The sequence below is a fragment of the Solanum verrucosum genome, unplaced genomic scaffold, assembly GCF_900185275.1.
Source record: "Solanum verrucosum unplaced genomic scaffold, falcon-dt-bn FXZP01000280.1, whole genome shotgun sequence".
Lineage (NCBI taxonomy): Eukaryota > Viridiplantae > Streptophyta > Magnoliopsida > Solanales > Solanaceae > Solanum > Solanum verrucosum.
Window position 1 is genome coordinate 1,599,519 of NW_026019982.1, and position 19,725 is coordinate 1,619,243.

Consider the following 19,725-nt stretch of genomic DNA (forward strand, 5'->3'; position numbering starts at 1 on the left):
CTATCAAAGATTTGAAGAAATAGAGTGCAGAAGGAGTTAAAAGGAATAAATAATGTGAGTGTTGGCGAAGAAAATATTATATATATATACTTTTTATTATAAATAATTAAATGTTTTCATGAAAAATTAAACATGATTTTTTATTTATAAAAATTTGAGGCCCCCATTAGGCATTGGCCTAAAATTTTGTACGCAAGAGCCGGCACTGATGCTATCAATAAAATTTTCTTCATATTCAGGACTCAAAAATTACTCGTGAAGCAATCCCACCACTGCATTATAATCCATATTGGTTAGTCGTTCAATAATTACTCTCACGCTCAAGCAAGAATATTTTTTTTTATAACTAACATATAGATAATTAAGCAACATATTCCTTCAACATTAAACATTCTAATGAAAAAGTAATCCCAACCTTAAATACTCAATTTAGAATAACATATTCTCAACTAGTGTGTACACAATTATGTGTAGCATAATCAATTAAAACTGAATTATCCCATTCATGTTCATCATTAGATGAAGATCAGATAATAGCCAATCACATTAAAATTATATTTACAAGAAAACTAATCATATATAATTTACAGAGAGAAGTAGTGAAAACACTCCCAAATTGTTAGTTTCGTCGTCAAACTATTGACAACCTTAAAAATACCACTCTACTTAACTAACTAAATTTAGATTGAACACTATTTTTTTAATTTTCCACTCGATATTTAAAATCTACATTGACGCCTAAAGAAGAAAAAAGATAATGTGAACATCTTTTTATGCAAATATATTGGAAAGAATATCTTAAAGACTTTTGATTACTTTTTTTACGTGTGTAAACTGTGTAGTAGTTGGATGTTGCAGGAACCTACCCTTTTTCCCACCATTCATTCTTCCAACTTTACAATCAACCTACGTATATATTTACGCAAGCAGACCAATAAGAATCGTGATAGAATGGTAAGTGACATTATTTTTAACCAAAAAATCTTGAATTTTGAGTCTCTTCAAGTATGAAGTCGCTTTTGTTAGGAACGTTTTATCCTCCAATGTGAAATTTTTTATCACTCCAATGTGAGTACCGAATACCAGATGGAAAACAAAACAAAAATATAAGTAAAGCTAGCCTTTGAGATACGAGTTCAATCAAATACAGTAACTTTAATTAAAATTTATATTTATCTCAATCAACTTAATAGAGTAGAACTTCTCATTCATAAATTTCACATTTTTATTAATATATATTTATTTATAAAAAATAAATATAAAAATACTCCCTCTGTCCAACAATAGTTGTCCACTAATGACTTGACACACCCCTTAAAAAACTATAAATAGAAGGGTAATTTTTACTCTATAACCCTTTGAATTTAATAAATAAAATGTCTTGAAAAATGTAATAGGAAAATGACTATAATTAATGATAAAGATAAATTTGGTATGAAGGATAACTTAAAATAGTCCTGAGATTAAATTATAGTGCCACTTAATTTGTTGTTTGGTTGGCAAGTCCGGGATAACTTATCTCGGGATTAATAATTAATACCGAGTTATCCCTTCCCATGGGTGGTATAGTAATCCCGGGATAACTTATCTCGGGATAAAATGACTAAATGACAAAAATGTCCCTTTAAACACTTTTTATACATTACTTTTCACATCCACGAAGGGTATTTTTATAAACTTATATGTTGTTCTTAAGATTTATTATTTTGAATACAATAAACCAAACACTCAATAAAAAATAATTTTAGCATAATTTATCCCATCATAATTTGAATTCAAACTAAACGACTCCTAAATGTAAAATTATCCATGAATTTCATAAAGTGGACAATTATTATTGAACATCTATTTTTAACACAATAGACAAGTATTATTGAATGGAGAAAGTAAGATTTATCAGTGTTGCATTTTAACATATTTTGATATCTTATTATAAACTATGATTTTCTTATTAAAGCAGAATATATAAGAATCAGGAAAGTTTTAACAACTACCTTCCATATTTATGAAAGAAGTATAATTTTTTTAAATAAAATTAAATTTCAAATTATGATTTCAGAGAAGCAAGGGTCAACGCTTCACAAGATGCCACGTAATCTGGGCCCACAAATTTAGCTATGATATATGTAGGCTGTCGCGTGCTTTATCTGCATCATGATTTCATGTTGTCGCGCGTGGAATGCACTCTCCATTTGATTGATTGATTTGAGCGGCAATTCCACTTGTGAAATCACCATTTACTTCTATTAGTCGTAAATCGCAATTTATGTGAAAGTGTTTAAATTGAACATGAAATGTGAAATAAATCGTAAATATTTATTTGAATTTCATGTAAATAACAATGTCCGAAAAGTGTTAATTTGAGATGAATATGAACTCTATATTTTTTATGTGATATTAATTGATTTTACACGATATTAAATTTTCTTAAAATTTGTGGTCTAACTAGATTATTAGATATTTTGGCTGAAAAATTATTTTATTACGGATAAAAAAAGTGATATTTTATAATTAAATTATTTTAAATTATAGTAAGATGATATTTGTTTAGACAACCTAAAAAGAAAATAGTGTCACATAAAGTAATAGGTTTGTGTAGTCCTCACAAACCATGTCCCAATTACTGTCTACTATTAAGCTGAAAAGGGTAGTTAATACATCATGTCTATCATGACATTAATATAATTCTTTGCTTTTCCACAACTTATTCTGCTTAATTAAGATACTTTGTACCTCTAACATAATTTCTTAATTCCTTGCTTTTCCAAAACCTTTCTATATTTAGTTATGAATTAGTTTAATTTCAACTACCCCATAGAATAGGAGTTTTTCAAAAAATAAAAAATAAAAAATTCTAAGATAAATTTAGGAAAGTTCCAAAAAAGTTTTCTTGTATTTGCTAAAAAAATAAATTAATGGTGGAATTAAAAACTCTAATAAATTGATTCAAGAAAATGTTAAACATGTCATAGTTGGAAATCAAACCTATAACTTGAAATAATTTAAATTACATTCAATACTACTCGACAAGTTTCCATTATGTAAAAGAATTTCAACAATTTATTTCATACACAAAATCATTTGTACTTATATGCTCAATGTTGTTTTCTGATAAAGAAATGATGTTATATATGTTATACTAAAAAGAATTTAAAGTTTTTTTTTTTAATTTTACGTACAGATGGTATAAAAAAATATCTACTAACCAATCAAATCTTATTCAACACAATCGATATTTATATTATAGTTTGACTAATTAAATTAACAGATTGAGTTATTCTAGAGACAACACTCATAGTAAAAACTCTTTCATGCTCAAACATCAAGCCCTAAAAATTCTACTTTAACTAAAAGCGTAAAAATCTCAACTATCTCACTACAATTAATCATGTTAGTACAACATAGATTAGGATGGAGGATCAATATATTTTCAGCGTAAAAATCTCAACCATCTTATCACAACTTGTTATCTTAGTAGTCACTACAACTTTGACATGTTAGTACAACGTAAACTAGGATGTAGAATCAATATATTTTAAGCGTAAAAATTTTAACCATGTCATCGTAATTTGAAATCTCAACCATGTCACCGCAACTTGGCAGGTTAGTACAACATAAATTGGGATGGAGAACCAATATATTTTCTTCCTTAAAAGAATGAACCTACCCTCTCCTCTTCGGTATTTCCTTTTTTATGCTTTTGCAATTAATTAATGCCAACTTCTATCTATTCCCATACTTCTCACTCTCTTCCCTTCTTCTCCTTTTTTCTCTTCTATTCAACAAAAAAGACATAACTCACATTCTTGATCCCAGCTCTCACTAAACCAAGTTGAAGGTTCCATTTTTAACCAACCCCCTCTTTGTATATCTCTTTCATTTTTCTTTTCCAACAATAAAAATCTCATCTTTTTCAAGAAAATTCCAAGTTTTTGCCTTCTTTTTCTCCATTTTCTGTGTAGAGTTCAGAAATGAAACCCCATTTCATGGCCTTGGTTAATTCTGCAACTTGGGTTTTAATGCCATGAAAAAAGGGGTTTGATTTTTTGCTCCCTTTCTTGAATTTTGATTTTATTTTTTTTGCTGTTTATACTTTTCTAAGTTATAATGCTTTGATCTGATGTTGTTTTGCTTTTGGGGTTACGTAAAAAACGATTCTTGTGTCGACAAAATCTACCACTTTGTTAGAACTCTTTTGCTTTATCTGTCTGCTCCACTAAGTAGTGCAAAGATTCAAATTTTATCAGACTGTTTTTCCTCTATCTTTGGTTGTACCTTTTTTTGTAACTTTGTTTATCCTCTGGAAGAGACTGAAATTTTGACATTTGAGGTGAAAGGTTGAATCTTTTTGACATTTGTGTGCAGTAACTTTTCCTTTTCAGGCTACTTTTTTTCAAATCTTTATACTTTGTTTTCTTTTGGTGTTTATGCGATAAATCTAACCATAAAATCTTTACCTATAAGATCTATAAGAAATACTAAGATTTTTTGGAACTTGGATTATAAATCTTTGCCTTCTCTGTTTTGGAAATGGAGAATTTTGTGGATAAGTTTTGATTTTTGTGAACATGGTGACAGATTAAAGAATTTGAATAACCGTGGGTGCTCTACCTAGTTTCCTGTTTTTGTGTTTTTTTAAAAATGTTTTCCAGAATATTCTGTTTTTCTGTCTACTTAGCTTAATTGTTTAATTAAAGATTAAGGGTGCATAAAATCTCCCAAATTTGATTTGTATAATTGAGATTCCCATTGGATGATGAAAGCTTAAGACAGCATAATATTTATATTATATTCATCAATCACATGCTAATCTATTAATCTGTGTGTTGGTTAGTTAGTCTAGTTTCAATTTTTGTAGGCATATTCATCTTGTTATGTAGTATTAATAAACTATTAGTATATTTATTGATCTCTTCTTGTGTTGTTTACTTGTTTAGTGACAATATTTTGACCAAGATAAAAACGAATCGCGTTGGATGCTTGTGAGTTCTACAGTTTTTTTGCTTAGTTGACATTCAGTCTGATCCAGTTTCATTGGGAGGAAGAACATTTCTTTACTTGTGGATCAGATGGTCTTTTTGTGTGTCTGAGAAAATGGGGGGTTGTGTTTCTACCAGCAATCATAGTACTTGTAGTAGCAGGAGCAACGGAGAACGAGTTTCCCCTGAATGTTTGGGGATAAGTATGTTTAGTCGAAAGAGGATTAGAAAAACTTTTTCTGATCCTGTTACTACATTGCAACATTTGACTTCGATACCTAATCGGATATTCAAAAATGGAAAGAGCAGGACTTCTTGCATATTCACTCAACAGGGTCGTAAAGGCATAAACCAGGATGCCATGGTTGTCTGGGAAGTAAGTACTGCTCGCTTGTCTAGAAACACTGTTGTCTGTTTGGAGTGTGATATGTTTAATTTTATGTATCTGTTTGCAGGATTTCATGGCTGAAGATGTGACCTTTTGTGGGGTATTTGATGGTCATGGTCCACATGGCCATCTTGTTGCACGCAAAGTAAGGGATGCGCTGCCCTTGAAGCTAGCGTCGTTTTTGCAATCATTTGACTCAAAGCACAATGGTTCTACTGCAAATTGCTGCAGTGTTAATAAAAAATTGGATGTGGTGGAACCTGATAAGGATGGAGGGATGGAGGATAAAGTGGACTACTTGTGGAGAGAAGCTTTCCTTAAATCATACAAGGCCATGGATAAAGAACTAAGGTCCCATCCTAATTTAGATTGCTTTTGTAGTGGAAGCACTGCCATTACTTTAGTGAAACAGGTAGTCAGTTGCATTTGGTTATGATTGTCCTAATGCAATTTCTTTCATTCCCTTTTCGTCTAAGCTTATTATTAATATTTTGTGTCACAGGGTTCAAATCTTTTTATGGGCTACATTGGTGATTCTCGGGCAATCATGGCATCAAAAGACAGTAATGATTCAATGGTAGCAGTTCAATTGACTGTTGATCTCAAGCCTGACTTACCTAGTATGTCTATAGTAGCTAATCTTTCATATTATATGATCCCTTTCTGGAATGTCTTTGCTGATATTGTGGTTTGTGTTGCCAGAGGAAGCTGAGAGGATAAAACGATGTAAAGGTCGGGTTTTTGCTTTGCAAGATGAGCCTGAGGTGCAGAGAGTGTGGCTGCCATTTGATGATGCCCCTGGTTTAGCAATGGCGCGGGCATTTGGGGATTTCTGCTTGAAGGAATATGGGGTGATTTCTGTTCCAGAATTTTCTCACCGTATTCTTACCGATAGGGACAAGTTCATTGTTCTAGCTTCTGATGGGGTATGTTTCCCTCTTGAAATATTTGAATATTTTGCTAATTTAGTTATCAATTTGTTGAAGTAGTTGAATCCAAAATGAAATTAAGCATGCCATGTTGTCCATTATGATTTTGACAACCTTTGTGATCTTGGATTTTTTGATTTGTTTTGGATGGGGTCACATGTAATGATCTGGAGAAAAGGGGTATCTATGAAAATTATTATGAAGTTGATAATTCAATTTTCTTTTTCATTTACTAATACAAGACTAAATAGAAAGATCATGCAGCACGTATGATCTAGCCTATTGAACTTCCATCATCAGCTAAGGATTCAAAGTTTAAGTTCTCAGCATGTCTATACCAATGTAGTAAGGTATTCAGTTGCCATTCTCATAAATATTAATGGTGCAAAGTGGCTTCATTTCTAAGTATGGTATGAAGGTATTAGGTTGCTGTTATATTAAGTTGGCTGGTCAAAACCTTTGTCATTTTGGCGGAAGGAAGAAGTGTTTTGTTTTTTATGCAAATCTAGTGCATTGGACATGTGTTCACACCTGGTATTTGAAGGGAAGGAGTTAGATTTTCTCAAATTAAATGTGCCTGGAATCCTCATAGGTAAGTGGTAACAGTCACTTCAGGACTTTGAAAAGTATTCGCTCATTCTGGTTTGAGGACAGAGTGAGGATAATGCCGGTCGCTAGAGCCTGGTACATTCTGCACAAGGTAGAAATCCAATAGGCAGAGGAAATCTGTCATTAGTTTTAGTACCTGACTTGCCAAGACTCCTTATGCAGTGAACTTAGATTAACTACTGATGTGTTAGTAGATATCTGACACATGAAGAATTTAGCCTAGATAAAGACAATTTTTGTTGCTTGTTTGTTGTCGGAGGAAAGGGGCCTTGCATATGCATCATGTACTTAGAATCTTTAAACAAATCTTTTGCAGTTCTGGTTTCTAAATATAGAAAGTATTCTATTCTACTTGCCAAGACTCCTTCTGGATATTTTACCCTTCCTTAAGTTACCTTAAGTTAAGTAAAGGTCAGCTTGTTGAATTTCTTTTACGGTCTTCGATGAATTTCTGTGAGCTTTCTTCCCTTTTCCACAAAACGGCTGATTATATTTCTATTTCACTACTGGAACTGCATATCCTGAAATATCTGGGCAATTATCTTTTTTTGTTTATGATTTTTTTTCTTATGCGGAGTAATAAGAACTTCTCTAAATATTTGCACTAAGCCAGTGGATCAGGCATAATTACAGAAAGTGCAAATTCCCTGTTGTGTCTAGTATTGTGTAACTTTTTTGGTCATGAATTTCCCTACCTGAAGTTATTTTGATCTTTTTTCTTTTAATTGCTAATGCCATGATCATCCTAATTTCTTTATGGTGTCAATGCTGAGTTTTGATGGCAGTTGGTTTCAAAGACAGATTTTTTATTGGATAACCTATTAGACATTGTAATCGATAGGAATTTTGAAACGGCTTTCCTGATTCTGGTAACTGGATGAAATGAGCTATACCACTTGTATCAAAAGTAAAGTGGAATATGGTTGGATAACGTCCTCGGTGATTTCACTTAGCATTTATAAGAATTATTCAAAAATATATTTGTAAGAATTTATTAAGCATCATTTTATTTTTTCATTTGAAGCTCCCACTTAGACGAGTAGACCACTTTAAAGCCTTTCCCATGCTGGAAGAGATGTGGTTTGCTTACGCCTTGGTCATTAATTACTTCATGCTGTTATAAAATGCTACTCTGTTTACCCTTCAACTCTTGTCCAACCGTGGGCTAGTATCTCGACTCCATGTATAGTTGAATTCTCTTTCAATGAAGTATGAACAATGAACATAGTGAGTAATTATTTTCATATCCAAAAAACTAGGCTAATTAAATGTCCGGTCCATGCTAGGGAGCGGTGAACCAATTATTACTAGCAAGCTAGCTGTAAGAAAAATGCATCCCAGTAGTGTATACTAAAGAATACAGAGGCATGTATTAGCATCAGTTACTGTTTTTGAATTGATGATATATATATTGTTTCAGGTTTGGGACGTCTTGAGCAACGAGGAAGTGGTTGAGATAGTGTCGTCAGCTCCTACACGAGCATCAGCTGCCCGAATCCTGGTTGACTCAGCTGCACGCGAATGGAAAACTAAATATCCAACATCAAAGATGGATGATTGTGCAGTTGTTTGCTTATTCTTAGATGGGAAAATGGACTCTGAATCCGATAACGAGGATCAATGTTTCTCTTCTGCTACCCTTCAGAGCAACCACTCTGGTAACGCTGTGGAATCAGACGATGGACAGAATTCCGAGCCATCTCTGCAAAGGAACTTCACGGTCAGATCTGCTGAAGAAAACGACACCTACAAACGAATCGTTGCAGAAGTAGAAGCAAATCAAGAAGCTATGTCAACTGAAGAACAGAACTGGTTAGGATTAGAAGGTGTCACTAGGGTAAACTCCCTAGTTCAGCTTCCAAGATTTTCTGAAGAAAGGCCAAGACCTTAAATTATATATTTGTTGTTATTTAGATCCCTTTCTTAAAGTCTTATGGATATATATAATTTTGCTGCAGCATATCCTAGTATTGTTTATGACATATTTGGGGTTTGGTTTGTTCACTGGGTTAAACTGACATCCATCTAACTGTAAAGTCTTAAATCTTCTTTAAGATACACTAGTTGTTTGTGTATTCTTTTAGCTTTTATGTGTGCCACAAAAGTTTAGCCCCTCATAAATGATTTACATTCTTTCATAAGAAACAACAGGTTTACCACCAAATGATAGTGGTGGAGTGGATGAAGTTGTTTCTCTGTTAATTAGAGGTTTCGGTTCAAGCCTTAAGTATGAAAAAAATCTTGGTAGGCCACATATTCCCTTTAATCATTTCAATTTTCACTAACATCCTTTACCTTTCGTGACTAGGCAGGTGTCAACCCTTATACATGGTCTTTCAACTTCGCGAAGACCTATGCCTTTGGTACACAATCCTTGTGACTCCCTATGTGGGGAGGCACAAACACATGTTTCATCGAAGTTACAAGACTATTTTTTTGAGTTCCTTCGAGAGAGTTGTCTTACATCCCTAAGTCTCTAGAGTTCAAAAGAGCCTTGCATGTTGTGGGGTTTACAACTTGTGGAACATTTTCATTTCTTTGACATGATGGATGCAACGTGCTAGTGATAATATAGGATACCCTTTTTTAGGGTGGAAACAAGTGACTTTAATCAAGAAAAAATTAAAAGAAATGTTACTTTAATCTTATCTTTAAATTGACAAATCAGTCGCAACATAATTATTTTTCCCAACATCATTATCAAATACCTTTATCTTTAAACGTGTCATGTACTCATTCATCCATATGATTAGACAGCATTGCTCAACAATTCTCAACAAATAATTAGACATCCATAAATTACCTTTTACCTGCAATCACATCCTCTTCGATAAATAAATATTCTTTCGTTCACGATCAACGTCTTTTTCTTTAAACTCATCTCCTAAAATGTATTTCCCATCATTCTCAACTTCTTCACCGTAACATTAATATTTAAGTTATCGCGTGAATCGACTTCGATTTCATCCCTAAAGATCTATACAACTCCTCCATAATATGTTCATATCTATTTTCTTGATTCATATTTAGGTCACTTAATTATGGTCATTTAGCAATACTCTTGATATTAATTACAATAGGCCCCATTTGTAATTAATTTTCCTCTTAGGTGATGTTGGCCAATAACACATGTCACAATACAACTAATACTATGTTAAAGAAAAATACCAAAAAGTGTTACATATTAAATCCTTACACAAAAGAAGCAATTTTCTGTTGGTTCAGTTTTCTTTTTGGGTGTAGAAATTAGGTGTTAGATTTTAAAGAAAATTGTCCTTGCAAAAGTAGTTATTTTGTGATAATGGACCGAAAATTGGGTGAAGATTTTAGAGAAATATACATATATAATTGGTCGTCAAAATAATATTTCTTCTATCCTACTTTATATGACTTGCTTAATTTTTTTAGTCAGTCTCCAAAAAAATGATATTTTTTTATATGTAGTAACAATTTAACTTTAAAATGCTCATTTTATCATTAATAAAATAATTTATATGTCACGCAAACATCTATAACTTATTTTAGACCATAAGTTTCAATTTTTTTCTTCTTAAACTCTAAATCAGGTCAAACTAAATCATATAAATTGAAATGAGATAGAAAAATAATATATTTTTTTGGGATAAGGGTTTGAAAAATATCCCAACTTTGGTCGAATTTGTTGTTGTGATACTAAACTTTCATGAGGACCTATTACCTCCCTAGACTATTTAATACCGTATTTTAAACATCTATATTTGCCCACGTGGACATAAAAAATAATGCAAAATTATAAATAGTAATGTGTCCACGTGGGCACATATATACCTTTAAAATACACTATTAAATAGTTCAGGGGGTAAAAAATACGGTATTAAATAGTCTAGGGAGGTAATAGGTCCTCATGAAAGTTTAGTATCGCAACAGCAAATTCGATCAAAGTTGGGGTATTTTTCAGACCCTTATCCCTATTTTTTTTATACAAAATAGTGTTTTTTTCTTATATATTTAACTAGCGAATGTAGTTGTTTTTAGCGACCGCCCGAATGTATAACTTTGCCCGAAATTTTTCTCTAAATTTCTTTTTGTAAAAATTAGGTAGGATGATCAACTTTTGAGCATGCTATGATTTTTTTGTCACCATTAAAAGCATATAATGTAGGTTTGAACCTCATGAATCGTTCCTTATTTTTAAATCTCATAAATCCTCTTCTAGTTTTCACTTGTTAATCCTTTGAATTTTAGAAATGTTTATTGGAGTTGTTCCATATTTCTTGGGGGTATTTTAGTCCTTAGTATTTTTCATATTAAAAAAATATGGCTAAATGTTAATAGCTTTTAAAATATTTCGATACATTTCACATATCTTTAATTTACTATCATATAATTCAAAAGTCCTCATTACTTTTTAAACCTTGATTCGTTCAAATCAAAATCATACAAACAAATTGAAATGTCGGGACTATAATGCATGCACCACTTAAACACTTAAACAACAATCTCTGGCCTAGCTCATAATTCACCGCCAAAACACCACCAACTTTCTCACATACTTTCTCCTATATATAAACAAAACTTCTTCTCCATTTTACTCCATCAACTTCAACAATGGCCAACATTATTCATTCTATTTTCTCCTTCTTTTTCATCATCAACATTATTTTTCTCTCTTCCTCATATTATGCACTAGGAGGACGCGATATCCCGAAAATCAACGACAAAATTATACACCCCGATACGTTCATGCCATTCGATGGCACGGTCCTAATTCCCGGTATTGGGAGGGTTGTTGTCCCACCTATTGGCACTCATGTTAATCCATTTACATACAATCCTATCACCGGCTCTAATAATGGCAACGGTTTAGTTATTCCAATTCCTGGCTCTGGCACTGGCATTGGCTCTTACATTCCTGGTGGTGACGATACACTTGTTCCCAACCCTGGAGTCGAAGTCCCTAGTGGTGGTACCATTTCTGTACCACCATAGGTATCGTCATTAATAAAATAAAAAGGACAGTCTGATGCATGCATAGAGCATTGAGTTATTCACATTATTGAATTTCTTAATTTTGTTTTTGTGAAATAAACGTGGAATTGCATGTAGTTGAGTTAATTTAATTATGTATTATAGTGTTTGTTTTTGTAGTGTTGATGTGTGCGTGCATGTGCGGCTTTAATTTTCTAGTGTTTCTCTCCAATAAACTTCATTGTATTCGATGTGTTTTAATTTTGTGCAAATTGAATTAGTATTATACTTAATATTGTTGTGTTATTTATTTGGTTCAATCTAAAAAATAAGATGGGATCGATCGGCTATATGAATCTACATTGTATATGAATATTTATGTATTTAAGTTCAAGTTATGTCATCATTGTACAACAAAAAATATGCCTCTGACATAAACTAGAACTACACATATTGCTCATTTAATTTGGAATTTTACACTATGTAGTGGGCTAGTGGCCACCCAAAATAATGGCCGACAAATATATATAATTAATTTGTTATTTTCAGTTATTGCCCAACAAGTTATGATATATCATGTTTAATACCAAAAAATGTATATATCTACATTGTATTCATAACCATGTGATCATGTTCCCAACAATAGTACTACTGCTTTTTAATTAAGATCAAGTCAACAATCACATGTAGAAACTTAACTCCTTTGACTTCTAACCACCTATTCACACAAATAGATCAGATGTCATCTTCTAATGTCTTTTTCAATGTCTAGAAAAATCTTGAATGTTCAATATTTAAGATATATAGTTACCTCATGTTACTTAAAAATAGATGGTCTAAAATAGTTACTTTTAAAAAATCAAGCCATAATTAGTTGTTTGTTTTCACATGTATCCTTAGTTATAAATATGAAAAATATTAATGTGGCGCAAACTAGTTAATATTAGGCATAATACATAAACATGACCCTAAACTTGGTTTCAGTGGACAACTATGCACTCTAACTTTGAGTATGCACAAGTAGACACTTAAACTTGTATAAAATTGAATAAGTAGGCACACGTGTCCTACATGGCATAATACATGTAGGACGCCACGTAGGACACAAAATTTTCATATGCCATGTAGGACGGATGTGTCTATGGGTCATGTTTATGTATTATGCCTTTTCTTAACAAGTGTGTAAAACAAATCATGACAATAAAATGAATCGAAGAGAGTAAATTTTAACTAAAAATGAAATGCTTGCCTGGTTTGTGTTGTTCATTCCAACAATCCACAGGACATCTAAAGTATATGATAAAGATTTGAACTTCATGAATTCTTATTTTGGCTAACTGATAACCTGGTGCACTAAACCTTTCGCTATGCGCAGGGGTCCGAGAAAGGGCCCGACCACAAGAGCCTATTGTATACCGTCTTACCTTGCATTTCTACCAAAGGTTATTTCCAAAACTTGAACCCGTGACCTCCTGGTTACATGACTAGCTGATAACCATCCCACCAAATTTTTACAACATAGGGACAGTGGCAGTAGCTAGATTGGTAAAGAAGTAACAAAGTACACAATAGAATTACCCATGATTAATGCTGCATTTTGCAGGTGACCCTTAGAGATGTTGTGGTCCATAAGCTAGAAGGACATGCACCAAACAAAACTCTTTAGTATTACAAGTACAGTATGTTAAATAGCGCTGAGAAGTGACAACAACAATAATTATGCCTCGGTTGAAAAGAATGAAGATGATTTCAGATAGTAATAATTGTCAATTGAGCATCAGAACTTCAGTGTTGTATCGACATATAAATTGTGTGATTAAAAGAACTAAATGTTATATATATCAAGTACATTAAATAGGTAAGTCATGTGGCACAGAAGAATTTTGACATATATCGCGAGTACTGTGAAGACTTCATTCCCTCTAGATATCTCAGTCTAAGAAGAAAACAATCTCTAAACTGGAATAAAACCAGCACTTGTGTCATAAGAGCTTGGACTCTCTTGATCTGGATATAGCTTATAATTAACCTGAAAATTAAGACATGTTTAATGGTCAAGAGAACAGTTCACAAGAAAATGGGATAATTGCAAGCTTCCATCCATGTGTTTTGGGGGTGGGGATTGCATATGCAATATCTATATAGGTAAGTGATTTGACATAAATATCTTAATAGACAATACTCATGACCGTCCGCTAATTTTTCAATAGTAGCAACCATACTTCATGCATTTCGATTTTTATAAAGTCCCAATTTTTCTAAGTTGGCGGAGATAGCTTCACTCCTTCCCTAAGTGCATGTGTTTTGGGGAAAATGGAGATTCACAGAAAACTCAAGAAGCCGAACATCATTGCACTTGCCAAAATAGCAAGGTGATTATGCCAGCCATGCTTGCACATGAGAGCCTCAAATGGCAAAGCAATCCTCAAATGTCTGTTCTTTCATTTTCTATATCCGTTCTAATATTTCATTTTCAGGCAGTAGTTGAAAGATAAGGAAGTTCTGCACATTTTAGATTTCCGAGTAGCAAGAACAGTTAAGTAGATAAAACTAGAGCTTCTCAATAGCCTAAACAGCAACTACGTCTCAATCCCAAACAAGTTAAGGTGGGCTCTATGAAGCATCACTTCTCCATAAGCTCAGCTGATGTCATCATCAATCTCTACTGTTTTTTTCTGTGTAACATGGCAAAAGCTATTTATACAGAAGCCACGATTGACTTTTCAGTTCACTACGCAATCTGAAGTGCGACTTTTCTTTGTATATACTTTGCACCAGCCAACATTTTTCTGCTCTTTGATACACCTTTTACCAATTAAAAATAGTAATAATAAATATTAGAGGTTCTTTAACAAATAGAAATATATTAGAAGTTCTTTAACAAATAAAAATATTAAGATCAGAGTGTCACACCTAGGATTTGAAATTGTAACCTAAAGCAATTTTTGAACCCCTTTACTACAACACTAGAATATACTCTTATTTTCAATAGCCTAAACCATCAAAAAAATTGTAAACATCATTCCTGAAATAGACTAGCTGATAACTTGACCAAAAAACTCAAGAAGATTTGGATCCAAACTTTAGTTTGCAACCAATGTATCACATAAATAATAGCATCATCTAACAAGATCTCTATCATTTTAGGACATTACAATTCAATATCCTAGTGAACCTTTGGTGGGTGATGGAGAAGAATGGAATTCAAATTAAATATATAAATGTCCCTAAGGACATGTATGAAAGAGCCATTACTAGCGTGAAAACAGTAGGTGATATGAAGGAGTTTTCCCTAACAATGGGTTGACACCAGGGATCGGCATTGAGCCTCTAATTATTTATGGATGAGCTAACCAACACAAAAGAAATTGAGGTCCAATGATTTATGCTATATGTTGATGATTTGTGTTAGTTGACGAAATTAGCAAGGGTGTCAACAAAAGCTTGAACTATCGAGAAGCACTTTAGTCAGTATTATAAGAGAGAAGTTAGTCAGTATGAGAAGAGACAAGTTAAGGTGCCAAAATGCATTAGATATCTAGGCTCATTGTTTCAAGAGGATGAAATAATAGATGAAGATGTTACTCATAGGATTAAAATCGGATGGTTGAAAATTTGAAATAGAGAAGTGCTACCAGGTGTTATGTAATAAAAGGATGCTACCACAGTAACAAGCAAGTCCTATGATAGGTTATCTATAAGGCCAACAATGTTATATGGTAGTGAATGATGGGCTGCTAAAGTTCAACATATCCACAAGATGAATGTTACAGAGATGCGGATACGATTAGATAAGATTACAAATGGCCACATTCTCCAAAAGGTGCAAGTAGCACCTATTGAGGATAAAATGCAAGAAGGCTGCTTGAGATGGTTTGGGCATGTTCTGCGTCAACCTACAGATGCACCAGTTCATAGGTGTGAAACTACGGCAAGTGAAGGTATTAAAGGGGGTGGGGTAGACCTAAAATCATATGGAAGAAAGCTGTCTCAAAAGACCTACAAATGCTTGGTATTAAAGTAGACTTAACTAAAGATAGGACAAAATAGAAGAAAAAGATCCATATAGGTGATAGCTACTAGTTTGAGTATAGGTTTTAGACTTGTTAAAGAACTTCTAATATTATAATTACTATTATTATTTTTAAATTATCTTTCACTTTTATTTTATTTAACATGATGATGATACGACATGGGCTTAAATGAAGAAATGGGAATTTATATAGCCGACCCCAACTTGTTTGGGACTGAGGCATAGTTGATGTTACAAGTTTAATATGCTTAAGCTCAAGTCAGCAACCACCACCAAAATAAGTTGGTTGAGGAGCAAACTAAAGACATCATAGTTAAGCTTGATACAAGGCGACTCATAGTACAGATCCAGATTGGGATGAAATGAAATAGAAGTTCCAACCAGTTATTCTACTCTTAGTTATAGTAAATTGTTGTGAATAACCATTCATCCTGGTCATCAGGGGCGGACCCGCCCTATGTCATCCGACATTGCTTCGTCGAAAGTTTTTAATATTAAATACATAAAAATCTGGAAAAAAAACAAAATATCACTACAAATAATATAAATGACACCCCTTAAACGGATGTGTAGCCTTGACTTGTTGGTTTGGCATGCGGCTGGAGAGCATTAATTCTCCCAATTGGCCAAGTTCGAACCTCACTAAGTGCACATTTTTGTTTGATTTTTGGCTTTTCCAGTAACTTTTTGCATAACAGTTGAACTAGAATAGAGTTTGTGTAGTAATTTAATCACTTGTTCGAAACAAAACTTGGCACAATAATAAGTTATAAAGTTAAAACTAAGTCATCAGGAGAGTTGTTAGTATGCTTTAAACAATTTTTATTAATATAGTATTGTTATATCAATTATTCATTTATTATTCATATCGACACCGCTTACAAAACTGGTCATGCACCAAAACACACAAACACACCCCTATAATGCAGTCAACAACTTAAACACATTAACTTGTCTAACTCTTTTCTAGAAAACCTCTCCATCAAAAGAATTTTATCGGCATCAGAATTTCTTTTCCTAAAGATTCACCTATTTCGCATGATCCCTTTTAGCATTGACGTACATATAGACAGGGGGGAGCTATGTAGGGCAAGGGATTCATCTGAACACCTTCGGGGTATAATTAAGGCCCTTTGAATTCACAGACTGCTAAACATCCCATCATTAACGTACCACTAAACTAGAGATTTATTTATATTTTCCAAATTAACATGGGGATACTAATACAAGCCAAAGACTGTTGATATTCTCAACACTAAATGTTTTAGCAAGGATATGATCTAAGCTTTGAGAACCAACTCAATTTCAGTTAAGAAGGTATCAAATTTCTCCATTCTACAATTCACTAAACAAAATCCAAATGAACAAAACACTTGGATAATAAGTATATCTTCACAAGTTTACAACACTTGCGGTCATTTAAATCCTCCAGGCTCCATGAAATGAATTTTCCAATTGATGCTTTTTTGCTTTTTCTTGATTGTGTTAGGGAAGTTAGCAATTCTAGTCCTCAAATATTGACAAAAAATCCGGTTTTGGTCGTATTACTTTTTAGTTAAACAAATTTAACTTCCAACTAAGTTTGGTAGGAGGCATATACCTTTTAGAAACACAGTTCTACTATAAGTATTTTCCTGGCATGTCTATCAGAGTGTGTAGCAGTAAAGCAAAAGCTCTTGTCCATATTGATCTTCTGCCTACAAACTACTTCATATCTCCTAAGCTATCTCATAATAAGCTTAAGGGAGTGTCTATCCCAAGAAGAGAAGATGATAACATCAGAATTAATTATTGGGGACAGACAGCCTGGTAAAATAGCAAGTTTACATAAAACCCATTCTTCATATGGTTTATGATCTACTTTTTAAAAAGGATCCACTTTATCAAATCAATTATACAACTAATATCTCCTACAATATTCTCTTCTTCTTTTTATTACCGTAATGTCTGGGCCAGTTTGCATGTACTTAGACTAATTTCACAGGGTCCCTAATACCTCCCAGCAACATGTACCAGGTAACTCTACCCATCGATGCTAGCCGGGGAATAGCTACATTGACTCAAAGGTGGCCACTTGAACACCGTTCATCGAAAAATTATATTGTGCATGTAAAAAATAATATTATGTATGTAGATCAAAAACAACTTATTAGAGATATACTAAAGTTTTGAATAATATCCTTAGCAATATTCCTAGCTTCACCACTGGCAGGCAGGCTAGGACAGATGCAAAAAAATCACATGCTTGAATTTGAGTATGAGAGACCTCATGATGCTCAACCCACTAGGCCACACCCTTGGTATATGTACTACCCTATTCTCCGGTTTCTAAAGCAAGAAAATCATCAAAAAATCGAAAATAAACTAACAAACAAATAAAGATTGAGCCTTTTATCTAATCAAAAGGCTCAGGCATCGTCAATCTCCCAAATTTCGGATACCAACATTCACATTACCACAGACACACACAAAACAAACAAATTCAAGCTCAGATGCAATGTACAAGGACAGAAAAGAACGAAAAGGGTTATCAACAATTAATGAGGAAATTGAAAAGGGGTTTGCTCAGAATCACCTGAATTGATCAAAGTCCCGCTATTTTGAATAGAATGTAGCATAGGAAACAGAAGAATACGAAGAGGAAAAGATAATCTATAAAGACGAAGAATTTGGTGGATCCGTGATTTCTATTCACCACCTTCTTTGTCTGCTTTGTATCGTCTCCGTTTAACTCCACCTTCGCCATTACTCTTCACAATCAAAGATCCACAGATCAAATAGATCTCCCTTTCTTCTTCTTATGCCCTTTCTTTGAACACCAGCTGTTTTATCTTATTTCATACTCCCTCCCATGTGGCATTTTTTAGTTTATTGAGAATTTTGAAGTTAATTAATTAGACTATATTAAATTAATATTTAAAATTTATCTGATAAATATTATAAATTGTTGTGTCAATATGATAAAAATTACATTTCAAAATATTAGATCAAAATTGATGTACAAAAATATCATATATAATTAAGATAAAAAGAGCAATTTTATGTTATTTTTGTCATACATTATTCGTCACTAGTTGATTGATAATATTCGCGCTGTACATTATTTGTTATATGCTATATAAAGTGATGATTTTTCAATTTAGTGTTTAAATGTGTGATTTGGAAATTGAAATTATGATTTCAAAATTTTAAAATGAAAAATATGACTCGAAAGTTTATATTTTATAGAAACAAAAACAAACATCATTTTGAAATTTGCAAAAAAGAAATTCATATTCCGCCGTGAAAAAAATTTCGTACCACAAAAGAAGATATCAAAGAATAACTAGTTGCCAATATTGTTGACCGTTCAACCATTTAACTATGGAGAAACTAAGCAAATACCACATAAAAGTAAAATAATTACAAACATATACGCCTTTACATTGACAACCCACTAAATAATTAACTATTTACCCCCAACTAATTTCGCTTAACTGATACTAAATAAGTATCATATTCGTATCATTAAGGCTAATAATTCGCATTACTATACTAAAACAGTATCATATATTGTATCGGTATCATTAAGGTTGATAATTTCGCTTCATTGATACAGAATCAGTATATATATACTGTATTAGTATCATTAAAGTTTCTTATTCAGAAATTACTCATTAGCTAATGATACTATAAGAGTATATGTATACAACAACAATATAATAATATCATTGGTTAATGAGTAATTTCTGAACAAAAAACTTTAATGATACTATATATATATATGGGAAAATGGTCTGAAAAATAATCCAACTTTGGCCGAAATTGTTGTTACGATACCGAACATTATGGAGGACCTTT

General features: G+C 32.7%; 1 protein-coding gene and 1 long non-coding RNA gene across 3 annotated transcripts; one reads left to right on the forward strand and one right to left on the reverse strand.

Annotated features, from left to right (window-relative positions):
- The first annotated feature begins 3,667 nt into the window (after positions 1 to 3,667).
- Positions 3,668 to 8,957, forward strand: LOC125817366 (probable protein phosphatase 2C 52). Of its 2 annotated transcripts, none has more exons than XM_049496898.1 (6): positions 3,668 to 3,838; positions 4,938 to 5,355; positions 5,435 to 5,779; positions 5,870 to 5,987; positions 6,070 to 6,293; positions 8,326 to 8,957. In XM_049496898.1, exons 2-6 carry the CDS (start codon positions 5,095 to 5,097, stop codon positions 8,794 to 8,796), a joined length of 1,419 nt encoding a protein of 472 aa, XP_049352855.1. In that variant the 5' UTR covers positions 3,668 to 3,838; positions 4,938 to 5,094; the 3' UTR covers positions 8,797 to 8,957. The 2 variants fall into 2 exon arrangements, with proteins under 2 accessions (XP_049352855.1, XP_049352856.1); XM_049496899.1 differs by lacking the exon at positions 3,668 to 3,838 and adding an exon at positions 3,915 to 4,036.
- Positions 8,958 to 13,599: 4,642 nt separating this feature from the next.
- On the reverse strand, positions 13,600 to 18,769 carry LOC125817442 (uncharacterized). Its single transcript, XR_007442297.1, has 2 exons — positions 18,461 to 18,769; positions 13,600 to 13,881 (listed from the first exon to the last, which is right to left on the reverse strand). It is a non-coding gene; the product is annotated as an uncharacterized LOC125817442 (long non-coding RNA).
- Positions 18,770 to 19,725: the final 956 nt, after the last annotated feature.